Source organism: Peromyscus eremicus, chromosome 19, assembly GCF_949786415.1.
Source record: "Peromyscus eremicus chromosome 19, PerEre_H2_v1, whole genome shotgun sequence".
Lineage (NCBI taxonomy): Eukaryota > Metazoa > Chordata > Mammalia > Rodentia > Cricetidae > Peromyscus > Peromyscus eremicus.
In genome coordinates this window covers 2,906,431-2,928,929 of record NC_081435.1, presented here as the reverse complement: position 1 = coordinate 2,928,929, position 22,499 = coordinate 2,906,431, and the positions used below count along the sequence as shown (strand labels likewise).

The window sequence follows — 22,499 nt, the reverse complement described above, 5'->3', positions numbered from 1 at the left end:
CAAGAATCCTGAGGTGTAGTGGTGGAAGGTCGGGAGGCAAATGGTTGAACACGGAGAGCAGAAGGCCTCAGCATAGTGAATGGGGGCTTTCCTGGGGAAGGAGACTGGCAAGTTCCAAGAAAAAAGGGCTTTTAGAAAACAACTGTTAGAAAGAACGGGAGGGAGGGAGGATAATTTAGAGCACGTGTGGGCAGCCATGATTGTTGTGATTTTCATATATGAATGCAAAAACTGAGAGACTGAAGCTTCCACCAGCACCCCCTCCCCGTCTTTTCACTTTGGGAAAGGGGGAGTCACCAAGTGACAAGCTAGAAGGAAATTAAAATAGGTGACAGAGCCACTGGGAGGTCCCACTCAGAGCAGCCTCCCTTCCCCAGCTAGAAGCCATCAATTCTCTGTGTTTCACAAGACTTCTCTGCATCCTTGGGGACAAGGAGGACCTCAAATAAGGGGACGGTTTTGTGGTTTGAAACAAGTGTTTTCAGAGGAGCCTCGCCCTTCCTTGAGACCGGGTGTGCCATTTCAGCTTTGGCAGGATTTTCTCTAGCTTATTCACTGGGTCACCAAGAACATCCAGATCCATTCTGTACCTTCTTCTGGCGGGCCCTGGGCCCAGAATCTGAATCATAAGAAATGCCCCAGAAGCCTCCCTCTCTCGGTACTTCCGTTTAATTTGGCCAATAAAAGCATCTGCTGGAAGCAGAAGGTGGAGGAGTCAGAGGCCAGTGGTGCCTCACACTGGTGCTCACACTGGTGCTCACACTGGGGCTCACACTGGTGCTCACACTGGTGCTCACACTGGGGCTCACACTGGGGCTCACACTGGGGCTCACACTGGTGCTCACACTGGGGCTCACACTGGGGCTTACACTGGGGCTCACACTGGTACAGGGGCCATCATGTTACTTTCATACCTTCCAGCCTGGCCAGTCACAGAGCCCTGCTCTCATTAAGTCCCAGAACTCCACTGCCAGACCACTTCTTTATGAATAGTCTCTTTATTAAATTTCCCTCCAATTATCCCAATTTGAACATACCATCTGTTCTTTGTCAGAACCCAGGCTTAAAGGGGACTCTGGGCATCTGTGAACGGCCACCCTGGTCTTCCTTGGGTCTCAGTAGATGAGTTCCTGCCCCACACCAACCAACAAGAAGGGGTAGGAACCAACTGCCACCTGTGGCCTTCCTCTCTGGCCACGCTGGTGCCTACTCTTCCTCTTTTTTTTTTTTAAAGTCATCCCTCTTTGAACACCCCTGTGACATCCTCTGAGTTCTAGCTTCTGAAGGTCACTGTGCGTACCTCACAGACCCATCTCTTCTGGTACCCTGAGTCATCTGTGCTACACCCTGCCCACAGGGCTTACACTGTTTGGACAAGATCTTTCTCCCGGGAATAGATGTTTGACTAATAAATACGTTTGTAAATTGCCCCTCTTGGATTACCCTCGGGTGAGATGGCTCAGCAGGGAAGAGCGCTGGCCACAACCTGGAGAACTTATGTAGAGGCTGAAGGAGAGAACCGACTCCACAAGGCTGTCATCGACCTCCACATGTGTGCTGTAGTATGTACGCCCCAACAATGCACATCATACACATAAAGTAATAGTAAATAAAATAAAATTTTAAAGTAATCTTAACACTTAATCAGGAGGTTTCTGGAAAAGCAATTTCTTAACTAGGAGCACATCTTGCTGTTTTGAAAGGGCAGTTAGTGATACGGAAGAACAAGGAGATGTGTGGAGATAGTGCAGGACCTCGCTCTTCTTGGAATATCCTGGCTGGGCATCTGTCCCTCCATGTGGCACCCAGGCATGGAATCTGGGTTCTAGGCTTGTTGCCTATTGTGATGACTGACGTGTAGGCTGCCACTACCGGGGTCTATGAACTGAGGCGCAGCATCACCTAAAAAATCCATGGAGAACTTTCAGATGCCAAGAGTGCCCCGAAGGGGCTTTCTTGGAAACGGTTCTCAATCCAAGCAGCCATTGTCAGACTTTTCCAACGGATTGTAAAGAACAAATATTGTGTCTCTAGACCACATGCTGCACGCTCAAAGCTTTGATTTGCTGACATTGTTCACCTGAGATTTCTAGATTTTGTTTTAATTCTCAGAGACAGAGCCTCAGCACTCAGAGCCCAAGCTGCCCTGACACTCGCTGTGCTGGCTGGCCTAGTCCCATCTCCTGCTTCAGTGGAACTGTGGGCTTGTACTCCCACGCCTGGGGAGAGCCACAATTAATCCCATCTTTGCCTTTCTTTCTTTTTCTTTCTTTCTTTCTTTCCTTCTTTCTTTCTTTCTTTCTTTCTTTCTTTCTTTCTTTCTTTTTTTGCTTTGCTTGTCTATTTAACCACATCGATGTGAATTACAAGATTCTTGCAACTTTTTTTTAGATTTATTAATGTATGTATTTCAATGTCTTTTTGTTTTGGGCCTCACTACCTTTATATACATTTAGATATGCTTTGTTCAAAACTAGTTTGTTTTGAAATATACTTTAAACTTCAGTCAATAAAATGGAGTACTCTTAATATTTCAGGAATCAAAAATCTGTCAAGCTAATGGGTTTTTAAGAAAATGGAGATTGTATGTTGTACTTTTTATGTTCTTTCCCTATTGAACCAATCTTTGTTTCAAGTGATCATAGTATAGAATTGAAACAATCAATCTATAAAGGTATATTTTTATTATTTATTTTATTCATCTTTTCTTTCAAATGAATCAGCCTAAGGTATTTTTTTCATCTGTGGAAGATTAATTTTATTTTTAAGGCTATTTCTTCTTTTAAAAATTTCTTAAATTTTATGTATAGATGTCTGTGTGCATTTATGTCACATGAATGCAAGTGCCCGTGGATGCACAAGAAAGGCATGTGTCAGATCTCCTGAAATGGGAGCTACAGGCAGTTGTGAGCTGTCCAGTGTGAGTGCAGGGAACACAGCCCTCCTGTAATAGTGAGCTGTCCACTGGGAACACGGCCCTTCTGTAATAGTGAGCTGTCCAGTGTGAGTGCTGGGAACACGGCCCTTCTGTGATAGTGAGCTGTCCTGTGTGAGTGCTGAGAACACGGCCCTTCTGTGATAGTGAGCTGTCCAGTGTGAGTGCTGAGAACACGGCCCTTCTGTGATAGTGAGCTGTCCAGTGTGAGTCCTGGGAGCACGGCCCTTCTGTGATAGTGAGCTGTCCAGTGTGAGTGCTGAGAACATGGCCCTTCTGTGATAGTGAGCTGTCCAGTGTGAGTGCTGAGAACACGGCCCTCCTGTGACAGCAGTGTGCTTTCCTAACCCCCGAGCCAACTCTCCAGCCTCTTTTTCTCTCTTAAATATCCAAATTAATACTCGGATACTTTCTTCTGCTCGTGATTGGTTCTTACTTTGAAAAAAGTGTGACCTGTGAGATAAATATTTTTCTTACATCTCATGTAAAAGGATGTATTTATAGCTTGTTTAAACAAGTTGTCTTTAAGCCAAGAGTCCACTTGAGGTGCTGTAGTAAAACGCTTTGGACTAGATAGTTAATAAACAGCAGAAATGTATTGCCCACTGTCATGTAGGCTGGGAAACGAAGACCCAGGTGCCTGCAGATTTGGTGTCCGCTAAGAGCCCTCTCTGTAGAACAGGGCAGGAGTCCCCGCCTCAAGTTATTTCCAAGAGCACTAATCCCACTTGGAAGGCAAGTCTGTCGTGTCTTAAACCCATCCCTGCAGGCCTGTCTCTTAACACCACTGCAATGGGAATTAGATTTCAGCAGGAATTTTGGAGGGACACATTCAGACCACAGCACCAAGGATTCTCCTATTTCTTGTCTAAATAAAAATTGTTCACATTCAGGAAGAAGTTAGTGATATAAGATCGCCACTCTAGTCATGAAGACTCCAGAGGAAAGGAGTTCAGCTGAGTAAATAAACAGAGAAACCAGAACTCAAAGACATCATACGTGAAAGGGACCTAACAGATAGTTACAAACACTAAAGAATATCCGTTCTACTCAGCAGCTCATGGAAGTTTCTCTAAAACAGACCACATTCAACAAAACAGCTCTTAAAAATGCAATAACCCCATATCTACTCTCTGACCACACAATGCAATAAAAGTTCAAGTCAACAGCAGAAGACTCTAGTAGCTACAGGAACTCGTGGGAATTGAACAACACATTACTGAAGAAGTCAAGAAAGACTTTAAGATAAACATTGGTTGACTCTCTTAAGAAGCCCATGTCCATAGTTGAGAGCGTTTCGTCCTTTTCCTGAGATTCTCTCTCCTTCCCTTAATTCCATGCTAAATCTGAGCTAAAACTTTTTCTAAATAAACTCTCACTCTTCTTAGAGAAATAAATAAATATTTTTTAGACACATACCTGTTATGTAGTCCATGGTGGCTTTGAACTCACGATCCCTCTGCTCAGCCTCCCCACCTGGCTTAAAATGAAAGAAAACAATTTAGAAGACTTTTAAGTTCAAATGGTCCTCGGAACATGACACAGTCACTGCATTCATGAACTCACTGCAGCTGTGCTCACTGCACACACCCGCACACACCCGCACACACCTGCACAAGATCGAACCAACAGTCAACATTGTAGCAGGTGGCACTGATTAAATTCAGCGTTACGGAGAGGAGACAGGAGAGGACTTGAAGGTATGAAGGGAGAGAGAGAAAGGTGGAGGGGAAATGATCAACTTATACTGTAAACGCATATATAAAACAAGAACAAAAACCTTCCAAATCCAAAAAAACAGTTAAAAACGTTCAACTCACTTCTAAATTAGTAGCAGTGTTATGGATCAGGAATCATTTCGTGTGTGTGTCATAAAATGAGAACATTGTATCATTGCTGGCTTAAAATGTAATCTCCATGTTTCACTTGGACTGTATCTGAAGGAGATGGCTATAAGTAAACTTGTAACCTTCAAATTCCAACCTTGATGATTTACCCGTTTGCTTGCTCCCATCCAGTTGACATCCTAGTTACTCACGAGCTGTTCATCTTGTGTGCCTCATCTGGGTGAAGCTAACGTCTCTAGAGTGTCCTCTAGGCTCTCTCTGCTGTGAGAGCATAACTGTTCATCTTTCTCCTCCTGCAGCATGGCACCACACTCCTCATGGTCGCCTCCTACGCTGGCCACATAGACTGTGTGAGGGAGCTGGTTCTACAGGGAGCGGACATCAACCTCCAGAGAGAGGTAAGTCGGGTTGTGCATGCGAACAAAAGTGACCGGGTGAAAAGACCTCTGGTCTTTATGGCAGTAAAGTGCTTAAGAGGACAGAGTTACCACCGCTTTGCTCCCACACCAAAGCCCGCTGCAGAGCTTACAGTGCCTAAAATCAGCGCTGGGAATGAACCATCATCAACTGTATTCATTTGTGCTACTATAACGGGATAACTGGTGCTGGGTATTTTATTTTAAAAATAGAAGTTTGTTTACTTCACAGTTTTAGGGACTGAAAACCTCAGATTCGAAACTACATCTGTCTGGCATCCGGTAAGGGATTCCTTGGATGCCTCACAACATGATGAGGTTGAAGAAAGGAAAACGAAATGACCATATACAGAAGAGACCACCAAGCACAGAGTGTCTGATTTTTTAACAACCCATGCTTGTGAGAACTAACCCACTCCAGGAGATCAGCACTGATCTTTACTATAGCTCCACCCACCGATGACCTCACTGTTGCCTCCATCTTAAAGGTCCCACTTCCTCAGGATCATCACTCAGACACTCAGCTCCTAGCACTGAGTCTTTAGAAGACACATTCAAACCATATCTGCTCCGTCCCAGGCACCACCCTGCCTTATCACATTCCTTAACAGTCACATTTTGTCTCAGACACGAATCAGTACTTCTTCCTCTCTTGGGATGAGATACCATGGAATTTATAGGAATTTCCCAGATGTTACTGTATTTTTTGTCTGCAGCCTATTCATTATGAAACTTGATCCTCACAAAACCACATTTACAAATCTCTTTTCTGCCTGGCAGTGTATTAAGTAAGCTCTCCAAAAGAGTCACGTGGGGGGACTGTGAAGTAACATGTGATCACACTTGATCAATGTTGGGGTGCTTGGCTTTATCAGAGGCTCCAACTGTGGTTCAATCTAGAGCAGCAGCAAGATGACTGTGGCATTTTAACACACTTTGGAGGTCGGGTCTGAGGAGACCCCATCTATATCTCCAAGCTGATGTAGGACCTGGTTAGACAAAGCTTTGTGGAGATGTGTGCTCTGGTCACTCTAGGTGTAAATTTGACCTCTCAGTTCACACAGACCCAGGTATGAGATGGGCATCCTGGGACAGCTCCTAGCCATAGTGGGCCCTTGATTTTCTTCATTTGGCCTGATTCTACGATCTGCCTTACCTCTGACAGTCCTTCATCTACTGCTAAATGTTAGAGGCCTTGTCTGTAGACCGTGAAAAAACCACCTTTGTGAGGCTGGTCTACAGAGCAGCAGTGTGGACAGTGCCGTCAATTCTATCCATCTTCTCTCACACAGGTTCTTCTGGGGCAATCTCCACAACGCTAGATCCTTGTTTCAGGCCGTTTTCACATCAGCTGCTGAAACAAAATTTCTCTCTGGGATAAAGATGTTTAAGCCCATTTAGAAATATATTTTTAAATTACCCTCATCTTTTTCTCTCTCTACTTTATAGTCTTTGTTTGTTATAACTTTAAAACACAAAGCAGATTTTCTCTAATAAAAACATTGCAGTCCAGAAATATCCTTATTCAAAAAGTTGATCCCAAAGGGCAGGTACACAGTGTACAAAAACCTCTCGAGAACCCCGAGAAGAGCAGAGGAAAGAGAAACAGGGACTTCTAGCCAGTGTGTGGCTTTGTGGTTTTGTTTATTCATTCATCTGGTCACAATGGTCAACTAAACTAGCAGATGGAAACCTCTGTGCCCTGAGGACTTCACTGACGCACACTCGGTCCAGAGGTAAATCGTGACCCAGGTGATGATGCTGTGGAAGTTTCCAGTAGTCCCTCTAATTCCCTGAGCCCATGGCAGCCTCAGGCAATACAAATACTAAACCAGGGGAAGGCCCCAAAGTGCTGACTCCATGAGGGATCTTTGGAGTGTATTTTTGCAGCAGGCCTAAACCATGCCCCACTGTTAGTCTGTTTGCAGCATCAGAGTGTGTCCTTAGAACTTCCCTAACCTGCTTTCCTAGGTCCGTAGAGCTTTCTAGACCAGCTGGAGACCAGCGGTCCTGAAGGGCAGTCGCTGGAGAGACCCAGCAGTGGTGACTGAAAGCAACAGGAATTGGCCTGGAGTCCTGGGCTTCAGGAGGAAAGAATGTGCACTGAAAACTTAATTCAACTTTCAGAATGAACTCTAAATCCTGTTGGCTAGGGATTACTGTATCCGAATACATGCCTGATTTTATATATAAAAATTACCTCAAGCTGCTATAATCATCATTTTAGTTTATTTATCAAAAAATTACTGAAAAATAAATATCTTCTCTTAATAAAGAAAACACCAGAAAGAATCCCGGATACTCTCTAAACTTTATTTCAGAAGCAAGTGTTTTCATCAAAACCTCTTTACAGACATTCTGGAACTTAGCATCCTTTGCTGTCAGAGAGCAAAGGACAGGTGCTGCAGGTTCACGTCTGTGGGAACTGTGGGAACCACTCATGGCACTCACGGCAAGCAGCCGGGCTCTGGGAATGGTCAGGTTGCCTTTCCCCTCGGGGCACAGCTGGACGCAGAGGATTAAATTCACAAAGGTGTTCGATGTTCTGCCTCGGTGTCCTGCCCCCTTAGGAATGAATTTTAGAGTGATGAGCACAGTCCACGCGACTTGATACCTCCCCCGGCCCCTCAGGACTGAGTCAGAATCAATACCCACAGGTTCCAGGTGAGCTGTGGAAAGAGGGGTTTTTCACGGAGGCTGGAGAAGTGAAGTACGTTGGTTTTACCAAAAGCGCAGACTGTGAATGTGATGGACATTTTTTCCTTTATTTTCTTTGCAATTCCTTGTACATGCACAGTGTGTTGTGATCATGTTCACTCCCATTACCCCCCCACCCCCTCCATCCCTGCTGCTGATCCCCCTCTTCCCAGATAGTCCCCCATGATGAGCATTTTCATAGAAATGATACACATTGGCCACTGCTGTGCTCTAGTGGTTTTGTTCATGGGACACTATGATTTGGGCACCAGTCTTTGAGTAGGCTTATGAAAGTGACTTCAAAGGAAACATGCTAAAAATACCATGTTTGGGTTGACTGAAAATGTGAATTTAGACTGTTAGTGGTTAATATGTCCAGTTTTGAAAAATATTTTAAGCCCGCTTCTGCTCTGACCTCCAGTTAAAGAATTTACAAGCAAATTATTTAGATTCTTCCCCCCACCCCCTTCTTTCTTTTTTCTTCGCATTGATTGTTTTCTGCTTTGGAGTACTAAACTGTGGCACCACAATTCTGCCACCAGAGTTCTTCCGAGTTTTAATTTATTCTCCTTTCCCCAGACACTACACCGAGTATATTTGTTGCCTCTTACAGCAGATCACCATGAACTGGGTGGCTTAAAACAACAGGAATTAATTATCTTGTAGATCTGGAGGCCAGAAATCTAAATCCAGGATGTGGGCTGGGCCTCATTCCCGCTCTAGGCATCCAACCCATGGCCTCCAGACCACATGCACTCCAGGATAATCATGAGTGGGGCCCAACACAAAACTTACTGAAAATACTAGGAGGCTTTTGGTGAATTATTTATGACTCATTTACACAGTTCCCAAACAGGAACTTGGAAGATGACAGCGTTGAGTTACGATATCAAGATTGGACATGCCTGCTAGAGGCCGCCGGGGGCCTCCGTTCTCTGCTGCCTCCAGAGCTGCTGTGACACCATCCGGTGCCTGTGGCTACCGCATCCCAGTCGCCGTGCCTGGGTCTCTTTGCGGCTCCTGTCAAACACCCCTCTTCATCCGTCTTCCTTTAATCACGTTTTTACTGTAGTACGTCTCCCTAAAGCTCACCATCTTACCCATTTTCACCTCAGCCGTTTCAGAATATGCGGTTATGGCACCATGGATACGTCCACAGTGCCGTGTAGCCACAGCTTCTCTGTGGCTCTTTCCCAGCGCTGTGCCCACCGGAAGATGGCTGCCCTTCCCCTCCTCCCTCCGCCGCACCATCTCCCTGATCTGTCCCCATGCGTTCTTCAGACACCACAGCAGAATCTGACGGAGTTTGTGCTTGTGGAACAGGCCTACTCCATGTGACAAATCTTTATGTTCCAACCCTGTTGTGCTGTCTGCCTTGATTTCCCTCCTTTTGAAGCTAAGTAATATTCTGCCATTGTGGGCCACGCCACGTGACTCCCCCATTTGTCCACAGATGCGCCGCTCCACTGCTTCCACGCCGTAGTTCCTGCAAACAAGATTTCTTCCTCACTCTTTTTTGTTTTCTGCTTTGTTTTCTTTCGTTTGGGATTGGTTTAAGTTTTTTGAGATAGGGTACACTATTGTAGCCCAGGCTGGCCTCAAACTTCCAGTCCTGCTGCCTCAGCCTTCTTACTGCTGGGATTACAGGCCTGTGACACTGTGAGCAGTTCACAGAGCTGAGCGAGTTCAGTTCTTTTTGCACTTACAAGGACACTCATCATTGTCCGGGCAACGCGGAATGAGCACCTCCTCTCCAGCTCCTCAGACGCATCCTTCACTATATAAAGTAATAGCACATCCTGGAATCAGGACGGAGTCTGGCCCTCCGGGGAGGACCACCCACTCTAGTACAAGAACGAAGTCTCCCTTTCATGATATTTCTCTCATCAAGAACTGGCCACAGGGGCTAGAGATGTTGCTCAGTGATAAGGGCACTGGCTGCTCTTCCAGAGGACCCAGGCTCAGTTCCCAGCACCCACGTGACAGCTCACAACTGTCTGTAACTCCAGTCTCAGAGGGTCCAGTGCACTCTTCTGGCCTCCACGGGCACTGCACACACATGTTGCACTGACATGTGTACAGACAAAACATCCCACATCAAAAAAGTAAAACTATAAAAAAGAAAATCACGCCGGGCGTTGGTGGCGCACGCCTTTAATCCCAGCACTCGGGAGGCAGAGCCAGGCAGATCTCTGTGAGTTCGAGGCCAGCCTAGGCTACCAAGTGAGTTCCAGGAAAAGGCGCAAAGCTACACAGAGAAACCCTGTCTTGAGAAAAAAAAAAAGACAATCACAATAAATCAAACATGGCCCTCTTGGAGCTAGGAAATCTGTGCAAAGATTCTGCTCTGCTTTATTTGCAAACTAATTTGGTTAACGTCTCTTTAAAGCCATCCCCTCTCTCTCCCAGTCAGGTACAACTGCCCTGTTCTTTGCTGCCCAGCAAGGCCACAATGATGTCGTGAGATTTCTCTTCGGATTTGGAGCATCCACTGAACATAGGACCAAAGTAAGAGAATTCAGGTCTTGATTTTTCACACCCTGCTGAAGACCTTCCACATCCCTGCATCCATTTTCTCCTTATCTGCAGCACAAATATGTGCTGCTCTTGCTGGAAGATTCTGTAGCCAAAGGAAGTGGGTTTCGGGAGGTTACAAGTGGTTCAGGGTTAGCCAGTCTTTGGGATTCCTTCTAAGTTTTACACTTGGAAAATTTCACGGAGAATTACTTTTACTAAGCTTTATCACCAGGTGTCTCTCTAACAGTCCCTAGTTCTGTGTTTTATTCTATTTCTATATTAGTTCCAATACAGTAGTAGGAGCTATTGGAAGTATGACTTGGTCCTGTAGAGCCAGGCACTGTGGCATGCATCTTTAACTTCAGCCCTGATGGTGATGGGCAAGAGAGACACGAGGATCCTGAAGGCAACTAGTGTAGACAAAATGATAGGCTCCAGGTTCAGTAACAGACACCATCTCAAAATCACAAAATGGAACAGCAATTGAGGAAGCAACCCTGATGTCAACCTCTGGCCTACACATGCACCACATGGGTGCACCTGTGCACGTGCATGCACACAAGCACGTGTGTGCTCACTCACACACGTTACAACTAAAGTAGCAAGTTCACTGAACCCAAATCTCAACCCTAGAACTAAGTCAGAATGATCATACACGACCACATGTCTACTCCAGTCATCTTCTTGCTCACCAAGCTAATGTTGGCTTAGAGTCTTTATGCAGAAGCCAATTTGTGCTCCCACAAATCCATAGAACGCAGAGCCCAGGATGAACAATTCCATGATTCCATGAGGTCAACTGCAGGTGTTTTAAGAGCTTTCCATGGGCAGAAGTAAGTGTCACGGGGCTGTGAGTTTCAATATGAGCCTGTCATCAAAACTGACTTGGTTTTAATAATCACCCTCTTTGTTACTAACTGCATGCAATTTGTAGCCTGAAAATTCTTTTAATAAAAGATTGGTGCTCTGTCAGCGCCACTGTATCTTACTATTCTCTTACTTCATCGGAAGAGAGAAGAGAAAGTTGACAGGAGAGAGCTGGAAAGAGCAATCGTCATTGCTGCTACTAAGCAATGTCTTGATGTCCCCATCTTGCTGCCAGCCTCAGCCTTCCACCACTGTCCCCTCCATTCCCCGCCCTTCGAGGCCGGCTCAGCCCTACTCCTTAACAGACAGTCCCTCGCTCCGCGGTGCCACCTGTGGCTGCTGTCATGCACCAGAATGTCACTTTGACTGTGAACACAAGACCTCTATAGCAGACATTTTACAGGTGAGGCCACCTGCCCCTGACTGTCACAGCCGCACCCCACATGACTAGTTAAAAGGCTTATTTTTCTGGGCCACACCCAAGACCTTATGAATCAGAACCTCTGAGGGTAGAATTTGCTTTGAATAAATTTTTTTAAAAATCCTATGCCCAAGTTTAGGAACTACACTATCATATGTATAATTAGTATTTTTAGTGAAGTCACGTGTACTGAATTCCTCATAATTAGCCTAAGTCTCCACATCACAGTTCACAGAACCGAGCATCCCTCTGAGGTGGGACCTGAGGAAAGCCATTAGTGGTTCATCGACCGCAGACTCTGTGAGTCCGTAGTGCGATGTGGTTGGCTAAGTGCTCGTTCTAATTTCGGCTGCAGAGATGAAAGTCGGGTTGGTGGAGCAGAGGGATGCCCGCTCCACATTAGAGCACGGGTACTCTACAGCACTCTGCTTCATCTCAGGGCCCGTGCTTTAGAAGAGACCCAGACAAACTGGCACATGTTCAAAGGACGTAGACCGTGATGTCATCATCGGCTCTTTTAATGGAGGCCTATCTTGTCCCATGAAAACATCTTAAACTCAGTGGCTTATAACCAAATAGCACCACAAGGAGAAGCCAAAGCTTGCCAAAGGAGCCGCTGGGCAGCAGCTGTGGAAGGCATTTCTGGTGACTCCAGGAGGGCCTGACAACACCTGGAAGTGTGCTGTGCTCCCCACACTGAGAGGCAGAGCTGTGGCTCCTCCCTTGGTACAAGATACTTTGCAATGATAATAACTCGGCGAGATAACTGCATCGAGTCCCTGGCAGGTCATACGAGGGTACACCATGTGCAGGTCATACGAGGGTACAACGTGTGCAGGTCCTTATGGCGAAAGCTTTCGTGAGAGGCTGGAGAAATGGCTCCGTGGTTAAGAGCACCGGATGCTCTTCCAGAGGACCAGAGTTCAGTGTCCAGCACCATGCTGGGTAGCTCACAGTCTTCTGTAACTCCACTTCAGGGAATCCAACATTCTCTTCTGACCTCTGTGGGAACCCCCCACATTCACAGGGCATCCACTCACACAGACACACAGACGTGCACATACATACAAATAAAAAATAAAATAAGTCTTTACAAAATAAAGACCAGGTGGAGAGATGACAGAAGGGAATTGAACTTATTATCTCGGGACATTTTCTTCCAGTTCTGTGAAGAGTATGCTTGGTGAAATGCAAGTTGCACCAGATACAACGCAGTGTCCTTTCCTTCCACAGGACGGGGGCACTGCCCTGTTGGCTGCCAGTCAGTATGGGCACATGCCAGTGGTGGAGACCTTGCTGAAGCACGGGGCCAACATCCATGACCAACTGTATGTGAGTATCACCCTTGACCACATCTAACATCCAATCTAAATCCCAACGTCAGAACTGCCAACTTAAGTAATTTTTAGTGCACAGTGGGGTTTTCTCTTTTTTTGAATATTTATTTTTATTATTTTAATTGTGTGCACAGAGGTGTGTGTGTGTGTGTGTGTGTGTGTGTGTCTATGTGTGTGCGTGCACATGAATGCAAGTGCCCGCAGAGGTCCGAGGTGTCAGATCTGCTGGAGCTGGGTTTACAGGCGGTTGTAAGCCACCAGATGTGGGTTCTGGGAATTGTGTAATGATAAGGCGGCCCACGGGAGGCCTTGGCGGGTTGGGCCAAGGTGCACAGCGGCGGGTTAGACATGCCACGCAGGCGCAGCGGACACAGCAAGTTACTCACACAGCAGACACGTCATTCACGTGGCAAGTTTATTTGGGGGTGAGGGTAGAGGGAATGGAGGGAAGGAGAAAGGAGAGGGAGAGAGAGAGAGAACGAGAGATGGCGAGAGGTGGGAGAGGGAGGGGAGAGGTTTTCTCCTCTTAAGGGGGCTTTAACGTGTAAGATGACGTCAGGACGCTGGGCGGGTCTTCAAGGGGCGGGTCAGAATACTAACAAATTGAACTCAGGTCCTGAGCAGAGCAATATGTGCTCTTAACCACTGAGCCATCCCTTCAGCCCTGCACAGTGGGATTTTCATCTGAGACATCAAGGGGAAATCAGCTAACGAGTTGAGCTTTCCCTGTCATGGAAACCATGTCCCTTTTAAATCTGCGGTTCATCTGGCACATTTCACTCATGCACTTCAGCTGCCCCAGAGTCCTGGGATACATATTTACTCCGGCCATGACAAGCCATATGGTCCAGTGCATGGACTGCAGCCTCCCGTTGTAAAGACACTAGAAGAGAAAGGCATCAGGGAGAGAAACCAGGTTGTTCCAAGAGAAATGAGAGGTGAAAGCTTGGAGATGGATGCACAAGGTAGGGCTGTGAGGGGATCTGCTGCCTCTGTGAGTCTGTTTGCAGCTAATTGGCAATTAGTACGTAGCCCAGGGGCCTTTTTAATTGTCACTGTGATTCCGTAGGTTCCATGACAACTGTTATTGTCCTGGTTTTGTAGGAAAAATAAAATACGGAAAGATGAGGTGACTTGACGGAGTCTCAGGGGGAGGGAGAGAGTCGTGCTTCCAATTATCCAGGAACTGTATTTAGGTATTCCTCAAGCACACGGGAGTGCTTACGACACAGGCACTAGGTTTTCGTAGCCTGTAATGGGCTGTGTGGGTGTGCAGGCTTCCATCTGAATACCCAGAGCTCCCCTCGTTAACTCTTTGAAGTCCACAGCAGCTCGCCTTGCCCTCTGGCACTTCAGAGTTTGTAGGGCTTGGGGCCCAAGATTCTTGATAACTCTAACGAAGAGCTTCTCAACCTGGCTGCCCATGAGACGCATCTGTGACACATCTGTGGAGCGTTCCAAACCACCAGTCCTGGCCACCCCCGCAGAGCAGCAGAGCCAGCCTCTGTGGACACAGCTGTGGCATGAGGAGGTTCTGACGTGTAACACAGGCAGGGCTGGGGAGAGGGCTCAGTGGTTTGCTGCGCAGACTGGAGAACCGAAAAGATGGAGACGGGAGGGGTCTGGGGCTTGCTGGCCAGCCAGTCTAGCCAAATTGGTGGTGAGTTGTGGGTTCAGTGAGACTCTTTCTCCAAAAATAAGGTGGAGAGCAACTGAGGACTCCTACTATTGACCTTTAGCCTATACACTTGAGTGCACATACATGTACGCATGTATCCATGCATACGCACATACATAAACACATACATATACCACACACCAAAAAAAGAAGAAAAAGAAGGAGGAGGAGGAGGAGGAGGAGGAAAAACGAGTGTACATCTAAAGCTTTGGATACCTCTCTATGGGTGGATGTCAGAAAAGAATGACTGAGAGTCTAGGTTTCTGTACTGTGGGGTTGTATAGAAACAGCTTCCAGAAACTTCGGAAATGGAAAGGCAATTCTTATTTTCACAACATGACCCAGAGTTAGCAGTCCGAATTGAGGATGGATGTAAAATTTATACTCATCAGACAATATCCTTCCAGAAGGCTCTTGGAAATATAGACTTCAGCTGAGCCCTTATTCATAGTAAATTCCTCCCTGTTATAAGGTGAATTAAGAAATTTCATGTCCTGTAAATTCATTTTTACTTTTAGTAAAGTTGGTCCAAATATTTCTATTAAAAAACAATTGACCTGGGTGTGGTGACGCACACCTTTGATCCCAGTACTAGGGGAGGCAGAGGCAGGTGGATCTCTGTGAGTTCAAGGACAGCCTGGTTCACATAGTGAGTTCCAATCTAGCCAGGGCTGCAGAGTGAGGCCTGTATCAAAAAATAAAATAAAAAATGATGGGGGTGGGGTACATGTCAAAGATCTCTGAAAACAAGTGGGAACTAAATGCCGTGATGCACAGTGAGAGACCCTGTGCGTAGACAGTCAGTCTCAGAAAAGACCAGAGTCAGCCGCAGCTAAGGGCGTGGGGAACGTTCTGTGCCAATACACCACAGAGCAGCTAAAATTTGCAACCGTAATCAAACATCTGCCTGAAAATCTGTACAGGCTGGTTTGTTTTTAATGATTGCTTCGAGGGTAATCTAGCAGCTCAGCAGACACCCAGTGGAAATCCAGCCCCATCCAGGTGACTCGCCTGGTTGGGTTTGTGCCAAGAAAGGTGTTTGGGGTTCCAGCTTGCCATTAGCACTTCCAGCACAAGGTGATTACCTGGTGTTGACGCCACAATGGAACGTCCAGGTTTTCTACTGTGGAGCAGAAACAATAGCGTTTGCCCCATATGCACATACTCTGACGTGAGGATCTGGACAAACGCAACCCATGAATTTGCTGAAATCAGGAAGACATGATTCTGAGAAAGAAAAGGAGAAGTTCCCCCCACACACATAGAAAAGCTCATGGAGACTGGGGCTGTCACTTTGGGCTTGTTGCAAATTGCCTTGTGTTTATAGGTGTTGCTGGCGTCCACTGGGCTGGCAGGAAGCAGCCAGGTGGGGTCTTTCTACGGCAGGTTTTCTGAAGTCACGTGTCTGTGCTAGTGCTAGACTGCCGCTCTGCCGCTGAGCCACCATGCCCTTCAATACTCAGAGAAACTGCATGTTGAGGGGCGTGGAGAGGCCGAGGGAAAGACACTAACTCCCAGTTCATAAAGTCACAGAAAGTGGATTCTGGGGAGATAGGGAGTTAGTAAGGTGCTTGCTTCCTGATGTGAAGACCTGAATTTCATTCCCAGAACTCATGTTAAAAAATAAAAAGCTGGGTCTGCTGGAGAGATAGCTCAGCAGTTAAAAGCATGTGTTGCTCTTGCAAAGGACCCAAGTTTCATCCCACACAGCAGCTCTGTAACTCCAGTTGTAGGGGATCTTTTCAAAGCCCACATCTGGCCTTGCAGGGTGCCCGGCACGCACTGTACACACACATATATATGAGCAGACAAAACATTAATACACATGAATAAAATAAAAATATGTCTTAAAAAGCTGGGTGTGGTGGCTTATGCACGCAGTCCCAGCACCTGGGAGGCAGAGACAGGGAGAGCCACTGACCAGGCAACCTGGTGTGAGCCCCAGGTCAGTGAGAGATCTCAACAAAGTAGACAATACTTTCCTGAGGAATGATGCTGGAGGTTGTCCTCTGGCCTCCATGGGTGTGCACACACGCACGCACACACACACACACACACACACACACACACACACACACACATCTGCACCATTTACTTACCTAATAGCTCATAGCTGTTGATTGGCAAAAAGAATAGAAACAGAAAAGAGAATGAGCTTTAATTAAGTATATGTACCTTTAATTTTCTTTTAAAATAAATATGAAGCCTGAATCTGAACACTTGCTCTCTCTCAGGATGGAGCCACTGCCCTCTTCCTCGCTGCCCAAGGTGGTTACTTGGATGTTATTCGACTACTGCTGTCTTCAGGAGCAAAAGTCAACCAGCCAAGGCAGGTAATGTCATTGCCAAAGTCTGTGGAGCATGCAGCAGGGAATGCCAGGGGTCTGAAGCAGCGAAAGCCTGGCATGCGCAGGCACCATAGACATCCCTCAGCCCCTGCCTCTGTGATGAGAAGTTAACCTTTCACTAAGATGGTTCCTGTTCTGTGCTTTGAGCTCAGCAGGATGCCTCTGAACTGAAGCTGACATCACGATTCAGAACTTTGAAAACTTGAGTGTTTAATGTCTGAGGTCAAGTACACACTCTGCCACCTCCTGTTCAAATAAATTATGACTGTGCTGAAGTTAAGTGTGTTGGCTGACCTGAGCCATAGGTAAACAGGGGCAAGTCCTTGCCTGGCCTCTCCTTATACGCTGCTGTATCTCCTGCCCAACACTTTCCAACAAACCAAGAGAAGCCCGTGACATTGAAATCATAGGTAGGTCCTGTGCCTTCATCGCTCACAAGCATTGAGACTTCATTTACCAGTACCTGACATCTGTCCTCTGCTAATATCTGGCAAATCAATTAGCTGATACTTAAAGCTCTGGAATGCAAGATAACACTGGAGCCATTTTATATACGATAAATGTAAGGTGGTACAGCTCTCCATTTTATATATGATAAATGTAAGGTGGTACAGCTCTCCATTTTATATATGATAAATGTAAGGTGGTACAGCTCTCCATTTTATAGACGATAAATGTAAGGTGGTACAGCTCTCCATTTTGCAGGAACCAGCTGTGCTCTGTTTAATTCATTGCGTCTGAGGTTAAGGAAACATTGCTGGGAAGGTTTCGTTTGTTTAGAAAAGTCAAACTGATTTCTTAAGCAGTAATACCCCCAAGGCAGGTTTCTACTAGAACTGATGTGGCATGGGAATGCCTGGGTCTCTACATAACATATAGCTCTGGGGACCCTCTAGATGGTCTGTGTTCCTGGACGTAGACTTCTTGGGTCTTCATTAGCCTGAGTGCATAATGAATGAAAAGAGCCTGGGTATAGTAGGTTTGCTGTCAGCAATCTAGACTTCTAGACCAGCTCTGCCAATATCTGTGGTTTGGTTCCTGCGGGTGGGTTTTGTTTTTGAGATAGGGTCTCACTATGTTGCTAGGCTTCCTCCTCCTTCCCCCCACCAACACTCATGATTCAGCCTCTTTAGTGCTGGGATTACAGGCGTGCACCACTGTGCCTGCTTAGCTCGACGGAGATTTTAAATTAAATGTAGTGTGTGTGTGTGTGTGTGTGTTACAGAATACACGTGGAAATCAAAGCACAGCTTTGGGAGTCCCCTATCTCCTTCCACCTTGGACTGTAGGGTTGAATTCAGACCATCAGGCTCTGCCACAAGCAGTTTTACCCACCAAGCCACCTTGTGGCCCAGCTGTGTGAGTCTGACAAGCAAGTCAAGGCCTCTGGGCCTTCACCTGGACCAGGAGGCTTGGAAGGATGTGCCTGACAAGGCCTTCAAGCTCCCAGAGCTTTGATAATGGTTTTTATCAACGTTCAGTCAGTATCCCCAGAGCAGTTACCATAGACCAGGTAAATCTAGAAATGTGAAATTACGTGTTTTAAGCTTTTAAAGATTTGCTTAGCTTTGATGGCCTTAGAAGTGCTCTTGGGAAGAAAGCAGTTTAGAAAAGTTGCACATCAGTAAGACAAGCGTGACAACCCTGTAAAAATGCCAAACACGATGGCATGCGTTTGTTAATCCCAGCACTGGAAAAGCTGAAACAGACAGGCAGTTCCTAATAGGTGAGCCACAGGCCAGTGAGAGACCCTGTCTCAAAAAACAAGGCCAACTACTCCTAAAGAGCTATACCCGTGGGCGACTTCTGACCTCCACATAAACAGACACATATGTGCATGTAACGCGCGCGCGCGCGCGCGCGCGCGCGCGCACACACACACACACACACACCCCTACACATACATAAACACATACACACACAAAGAAAAAGAAAAAAATTGCACATCAGGCCTGCTAAAGCTCTCATTTGGAATTTGGAGTTTACTATTTTGTTAACCAGTCTTATTTTGACTTAAAAGCTTCATTCTGTCATAACCGATGGGAGGAGGTGGTGGGATCTAGGTGGCCGTGGATTTGATTTGGAGGTCATTGTCACCACAGGTACCCTGTGACCTTGGATGCCAGAGGTTATTGAGAGTGCCAAGTTTCTTTCATTATATCTTTGCAAAGTAATTTGTCACTTCAACAAGCCTGTGTGTAAAATGTATTTCATTATTCTTATTCCTACAGCCATGTTTGCTTAAAAAATGATACCCAAGTTGGTATGAGTTGATATTTCAAAGACTGCATGGGTGCGTGTGCACTTGAACCTGAGCTGAGTCACTTGTTATCACTGAGGCCAGGAGGTTAAAAAGTAACTCCGCATGGCAGCAGTAACCACAACACATCATGGCTGTTTGCATTCCTCAAGCGTGAGGTTCACCTGGTCAGCGGATACCCTAGCCCGTGAGGACGAGGGCCTGCCCTGCAGTTACAGAGCAAGGGACACACCCTTCCAAAGACTGTTCCTAACAAAGTGCTTTGTGACTATAGGAGTCCAGGTCTGAAAAGATTGTTATTCAGGAAAAGTGTGTTGTAAAAATAAGAATTGCTTGGGGTGGGGGAGCGGTGGAATGTTTCCTCTGCACGCACTCACTCCACAGCGCTCTCACACAGTAACCGGGTCCGTTGCCTGCCAGGCGCCTGCAATCCTCCAGTTGGAGACTTAGCTATCTAGGTCAATGATTCCGTGTCCTGCCTTCTCTGACAGGAGAACCTCTGCTGACTCCATTCTGTCTAAGAAAACAAACATCATAAGCATGGTGAACGTCGTACAAGCGTGGCTGCTTGGGTACAAGGTATTTAGAGGTTTAAGAAAAGTGTGGTTTAGCGTTCTCATTAAAATGGCTCGCACAGGATAGAACATTCCAGGCAGGGTGTCCGGAGCTGGTGTTTTCTTCTGAAATCCCTGCCGGCTCATTAAATCTTCATCAGAAAATTCTTGAATGTGTAAAGTAAGGACAAACAAGGATGTGTGCCTGATTTCCCAATCCTTAATATTTTTTAGAAAAACTTGATGTGCATGTGTATGTGTGCACACACGTGTGCATGTGTGCAGGTGCAGCACATGTGTGTGGAAGCCAGAGGTCAGTCTCAGGTGTCCCTCCTTAGGAGAGACTGTTTTGAGACAGTCTCTCCCTGGAACCTGGCACTTTCAATTAGATTATCTGTTCAGCGAGTCCCAGGGATTCCCTTCCCTTCTCTCCCCAGCCCTAGGTTCAGAAGCACATGCCACCACACCCAGCTTATGTGGTGCTGAAGGTCAAACTCAGATTATCACGCTTGTCACACACAGACACAGACACACCCACGCACGTGCACGCACGCTCGCGCGCACACACACACACCCACCCCATTTGGCAGAGTCCTGCCATTAGCATCTGTGACAAGATGCTAATGAAGTCACTCTAAAGTCACCCGGCTGACATTTGACATGAGCTTCGGGAGATCCCTGAGAACTAAGCAGAGACCTCTTCTGTGGTTTGTGTTGAGGAAGTATGATCACAGAGCATGATGCTGGGTGGTGCGCAGCTCGAGATCCTTCCATATTGTCCTACTTCATATGTTGGGAGTCCCGGGGATCACTGAATCCCACTGTCACTTGGGAAACTCACTTTGGTTTCTTCCATGTGTCCTTTGAAAGGAGAACCTGCCAGGAGGCAAAGCTTTTTAATCACAGTAAAGATGTCTACTTAACCCACTGTTCTCTCAACCACATGCCCTGACACACACTTTTCCTAGCTCAACCCACCCACGTTACTAGAGCAACATTTTCTAGAGCGGCCACGTCTGGTCTTGTTTACCCAGCATCAGGCTGGCCCGTCATCACTCCTCGATAACTATCCTCCTTCTCTGTTTGTCAGTGTTCTGTGAGGTCTGATGGGAAGACCATCTAATGAATGCATTCCCTAACACAGCGGTTCTCAACCTGTGGGTCGTGATCCCTTTGGGGCCCAATGGCCCTTTCACAGGGGTCACCTAAGACCATTGGAAAACACAGATATTTCCATTAAGATTCATAACAGTAGCAAAATTATAATTATGAAGTAGCAACGAAAATAATTCAATGGTTGGGGGTCACCACAGCATGAGGACAGTATTGAAAGGTCGCAGCATTAGGAAGGTTGAGAACCATTGTTCTAACAAAAGCCTCTGGCTGGACAGAGAATTGCAGGGACCCAGAAGGTGACTATTCTCTTGGGTTACAAGTTTGAAAGCACATGGGAAATGGGAGAAACAAGAGCTTCCAGATTGCTATCGGATTCCAAGCATGTGGATACTAGACCAGACCACCACAGAAACGCTTGTGGGGGGGGGGGGGTACTGGCTGTCTTCAGCCCTCTGCACATGGTATAGGCATTTGGAAAAGGCCTATTGGCCACCAAGAGATACTGTGACTTGGGCAAACACCAGGGCGGTATGATGGTACAGAATGATCCATGATTGGAAACTAGAGGAATCTGGATGTAGAGCCCATGCTCGCGGGCAACACAGACGCTCTAGAAAGCTGGTAAACAGCTGTGGAGCCAGCACGGGTCTCCAGGTGGAGAGGAGCTGACAGTCGTAAGGATATGCATGTTTAGGAAATGAATCACAGTCCAGTTTTCCATGACCTTGAGCAAGTGGTTTCCTTTCCCTGGACCTTGATCGTTTCATCTATAAACCCAAGACAGTAATGGTAACTTCGCTCTAGAATTGCTATGAAAATGATATAAAATATTCCCAGTAAAATTCTTATTGCAGTGGCTCTGGGTTGGACTAACTCTGGTAGCAAAGTTGTCTTGTTACTGGCCCTCATCACTACTGGTAAAGTTCCTTGTATCTTGAGAAACCCCAACTATCAATAGAATTGATCCCAGAGACTATCAGGCCTGAAACCTACAGATGAAAGCAGTCCGTGCCTGGGGACTAGAAGGCCATAGAAGCAGAGAGCATATAGCATTTCATATATGTGTTCCTGTGGAATTGAATGGGTTGGTTTCTTTTTCCAAGTAGATTTTATAAACCTAGATCAGATTATAGAAGATAAGTTTCTAACGTGAGTGGTATTATAGATCCTCTATCTGTAAAATAGATATAGCCTGAAAATAGCAACAGATGTGATAGGAAATGCCAAAGTCACCCTATTAACCATCCATTTGGTACTTGAGTTCTTTCTGGAATTATCAGCCAGTGTTGAACACCTTCAGATGTTGCTATTTATTGGATTGCTAGTCTTATTCAGCCTTCATGTTTCCTGTTCTTTCCTTGACCTCCAGTCCCCATGTGCCCATCATCTATTAATCCTCTTTCACTGACCTACAAAGTAAATCTAAATCTCCTTTCACTTGGTGTGAACCCAATGCTAAATGCCAGCTACTACCTGTGAGTCTTTCTTTTTCTTTTTAAAGCGGTT

The 22,499-nt window shown here is 46.2% G+C and overlaps 1 protein-coding gene across 1 annotated transcript in view; it reads left to right on the top strand.

Annotated features, from left to right (window-relative positions):
* The window catches only part of Ankrd29 (ankyrin repeat domain 29), a 56,911-nt gene that overhangs the window by 20,325 nt on the left and 14,087 nt on the right, over positions 1 to 22,499 (top strand). The window contains exons 3-6 of the mRNA XM_059246432.1: positions 5,082 to 5,180; positions 10,305 to 10,403; positions 12,934 to 13,032; positions 16,950 to 17,048. Of these exons, the coding sequence (XP_059102415.1) occupies positions 5,082 to 5,180; positions 10,305 to 10,403; positions 12,934 to 13,032; positions 16,950 to 17,048 (396 nt within the window). The remainder of the gene's footprint in view (positions 1 to 5,081; positions 5,181 to 10,304; positions 10,404 to 12,933; positions 13,033 to 16,949; positions 17,049 to 22,499) is intronic.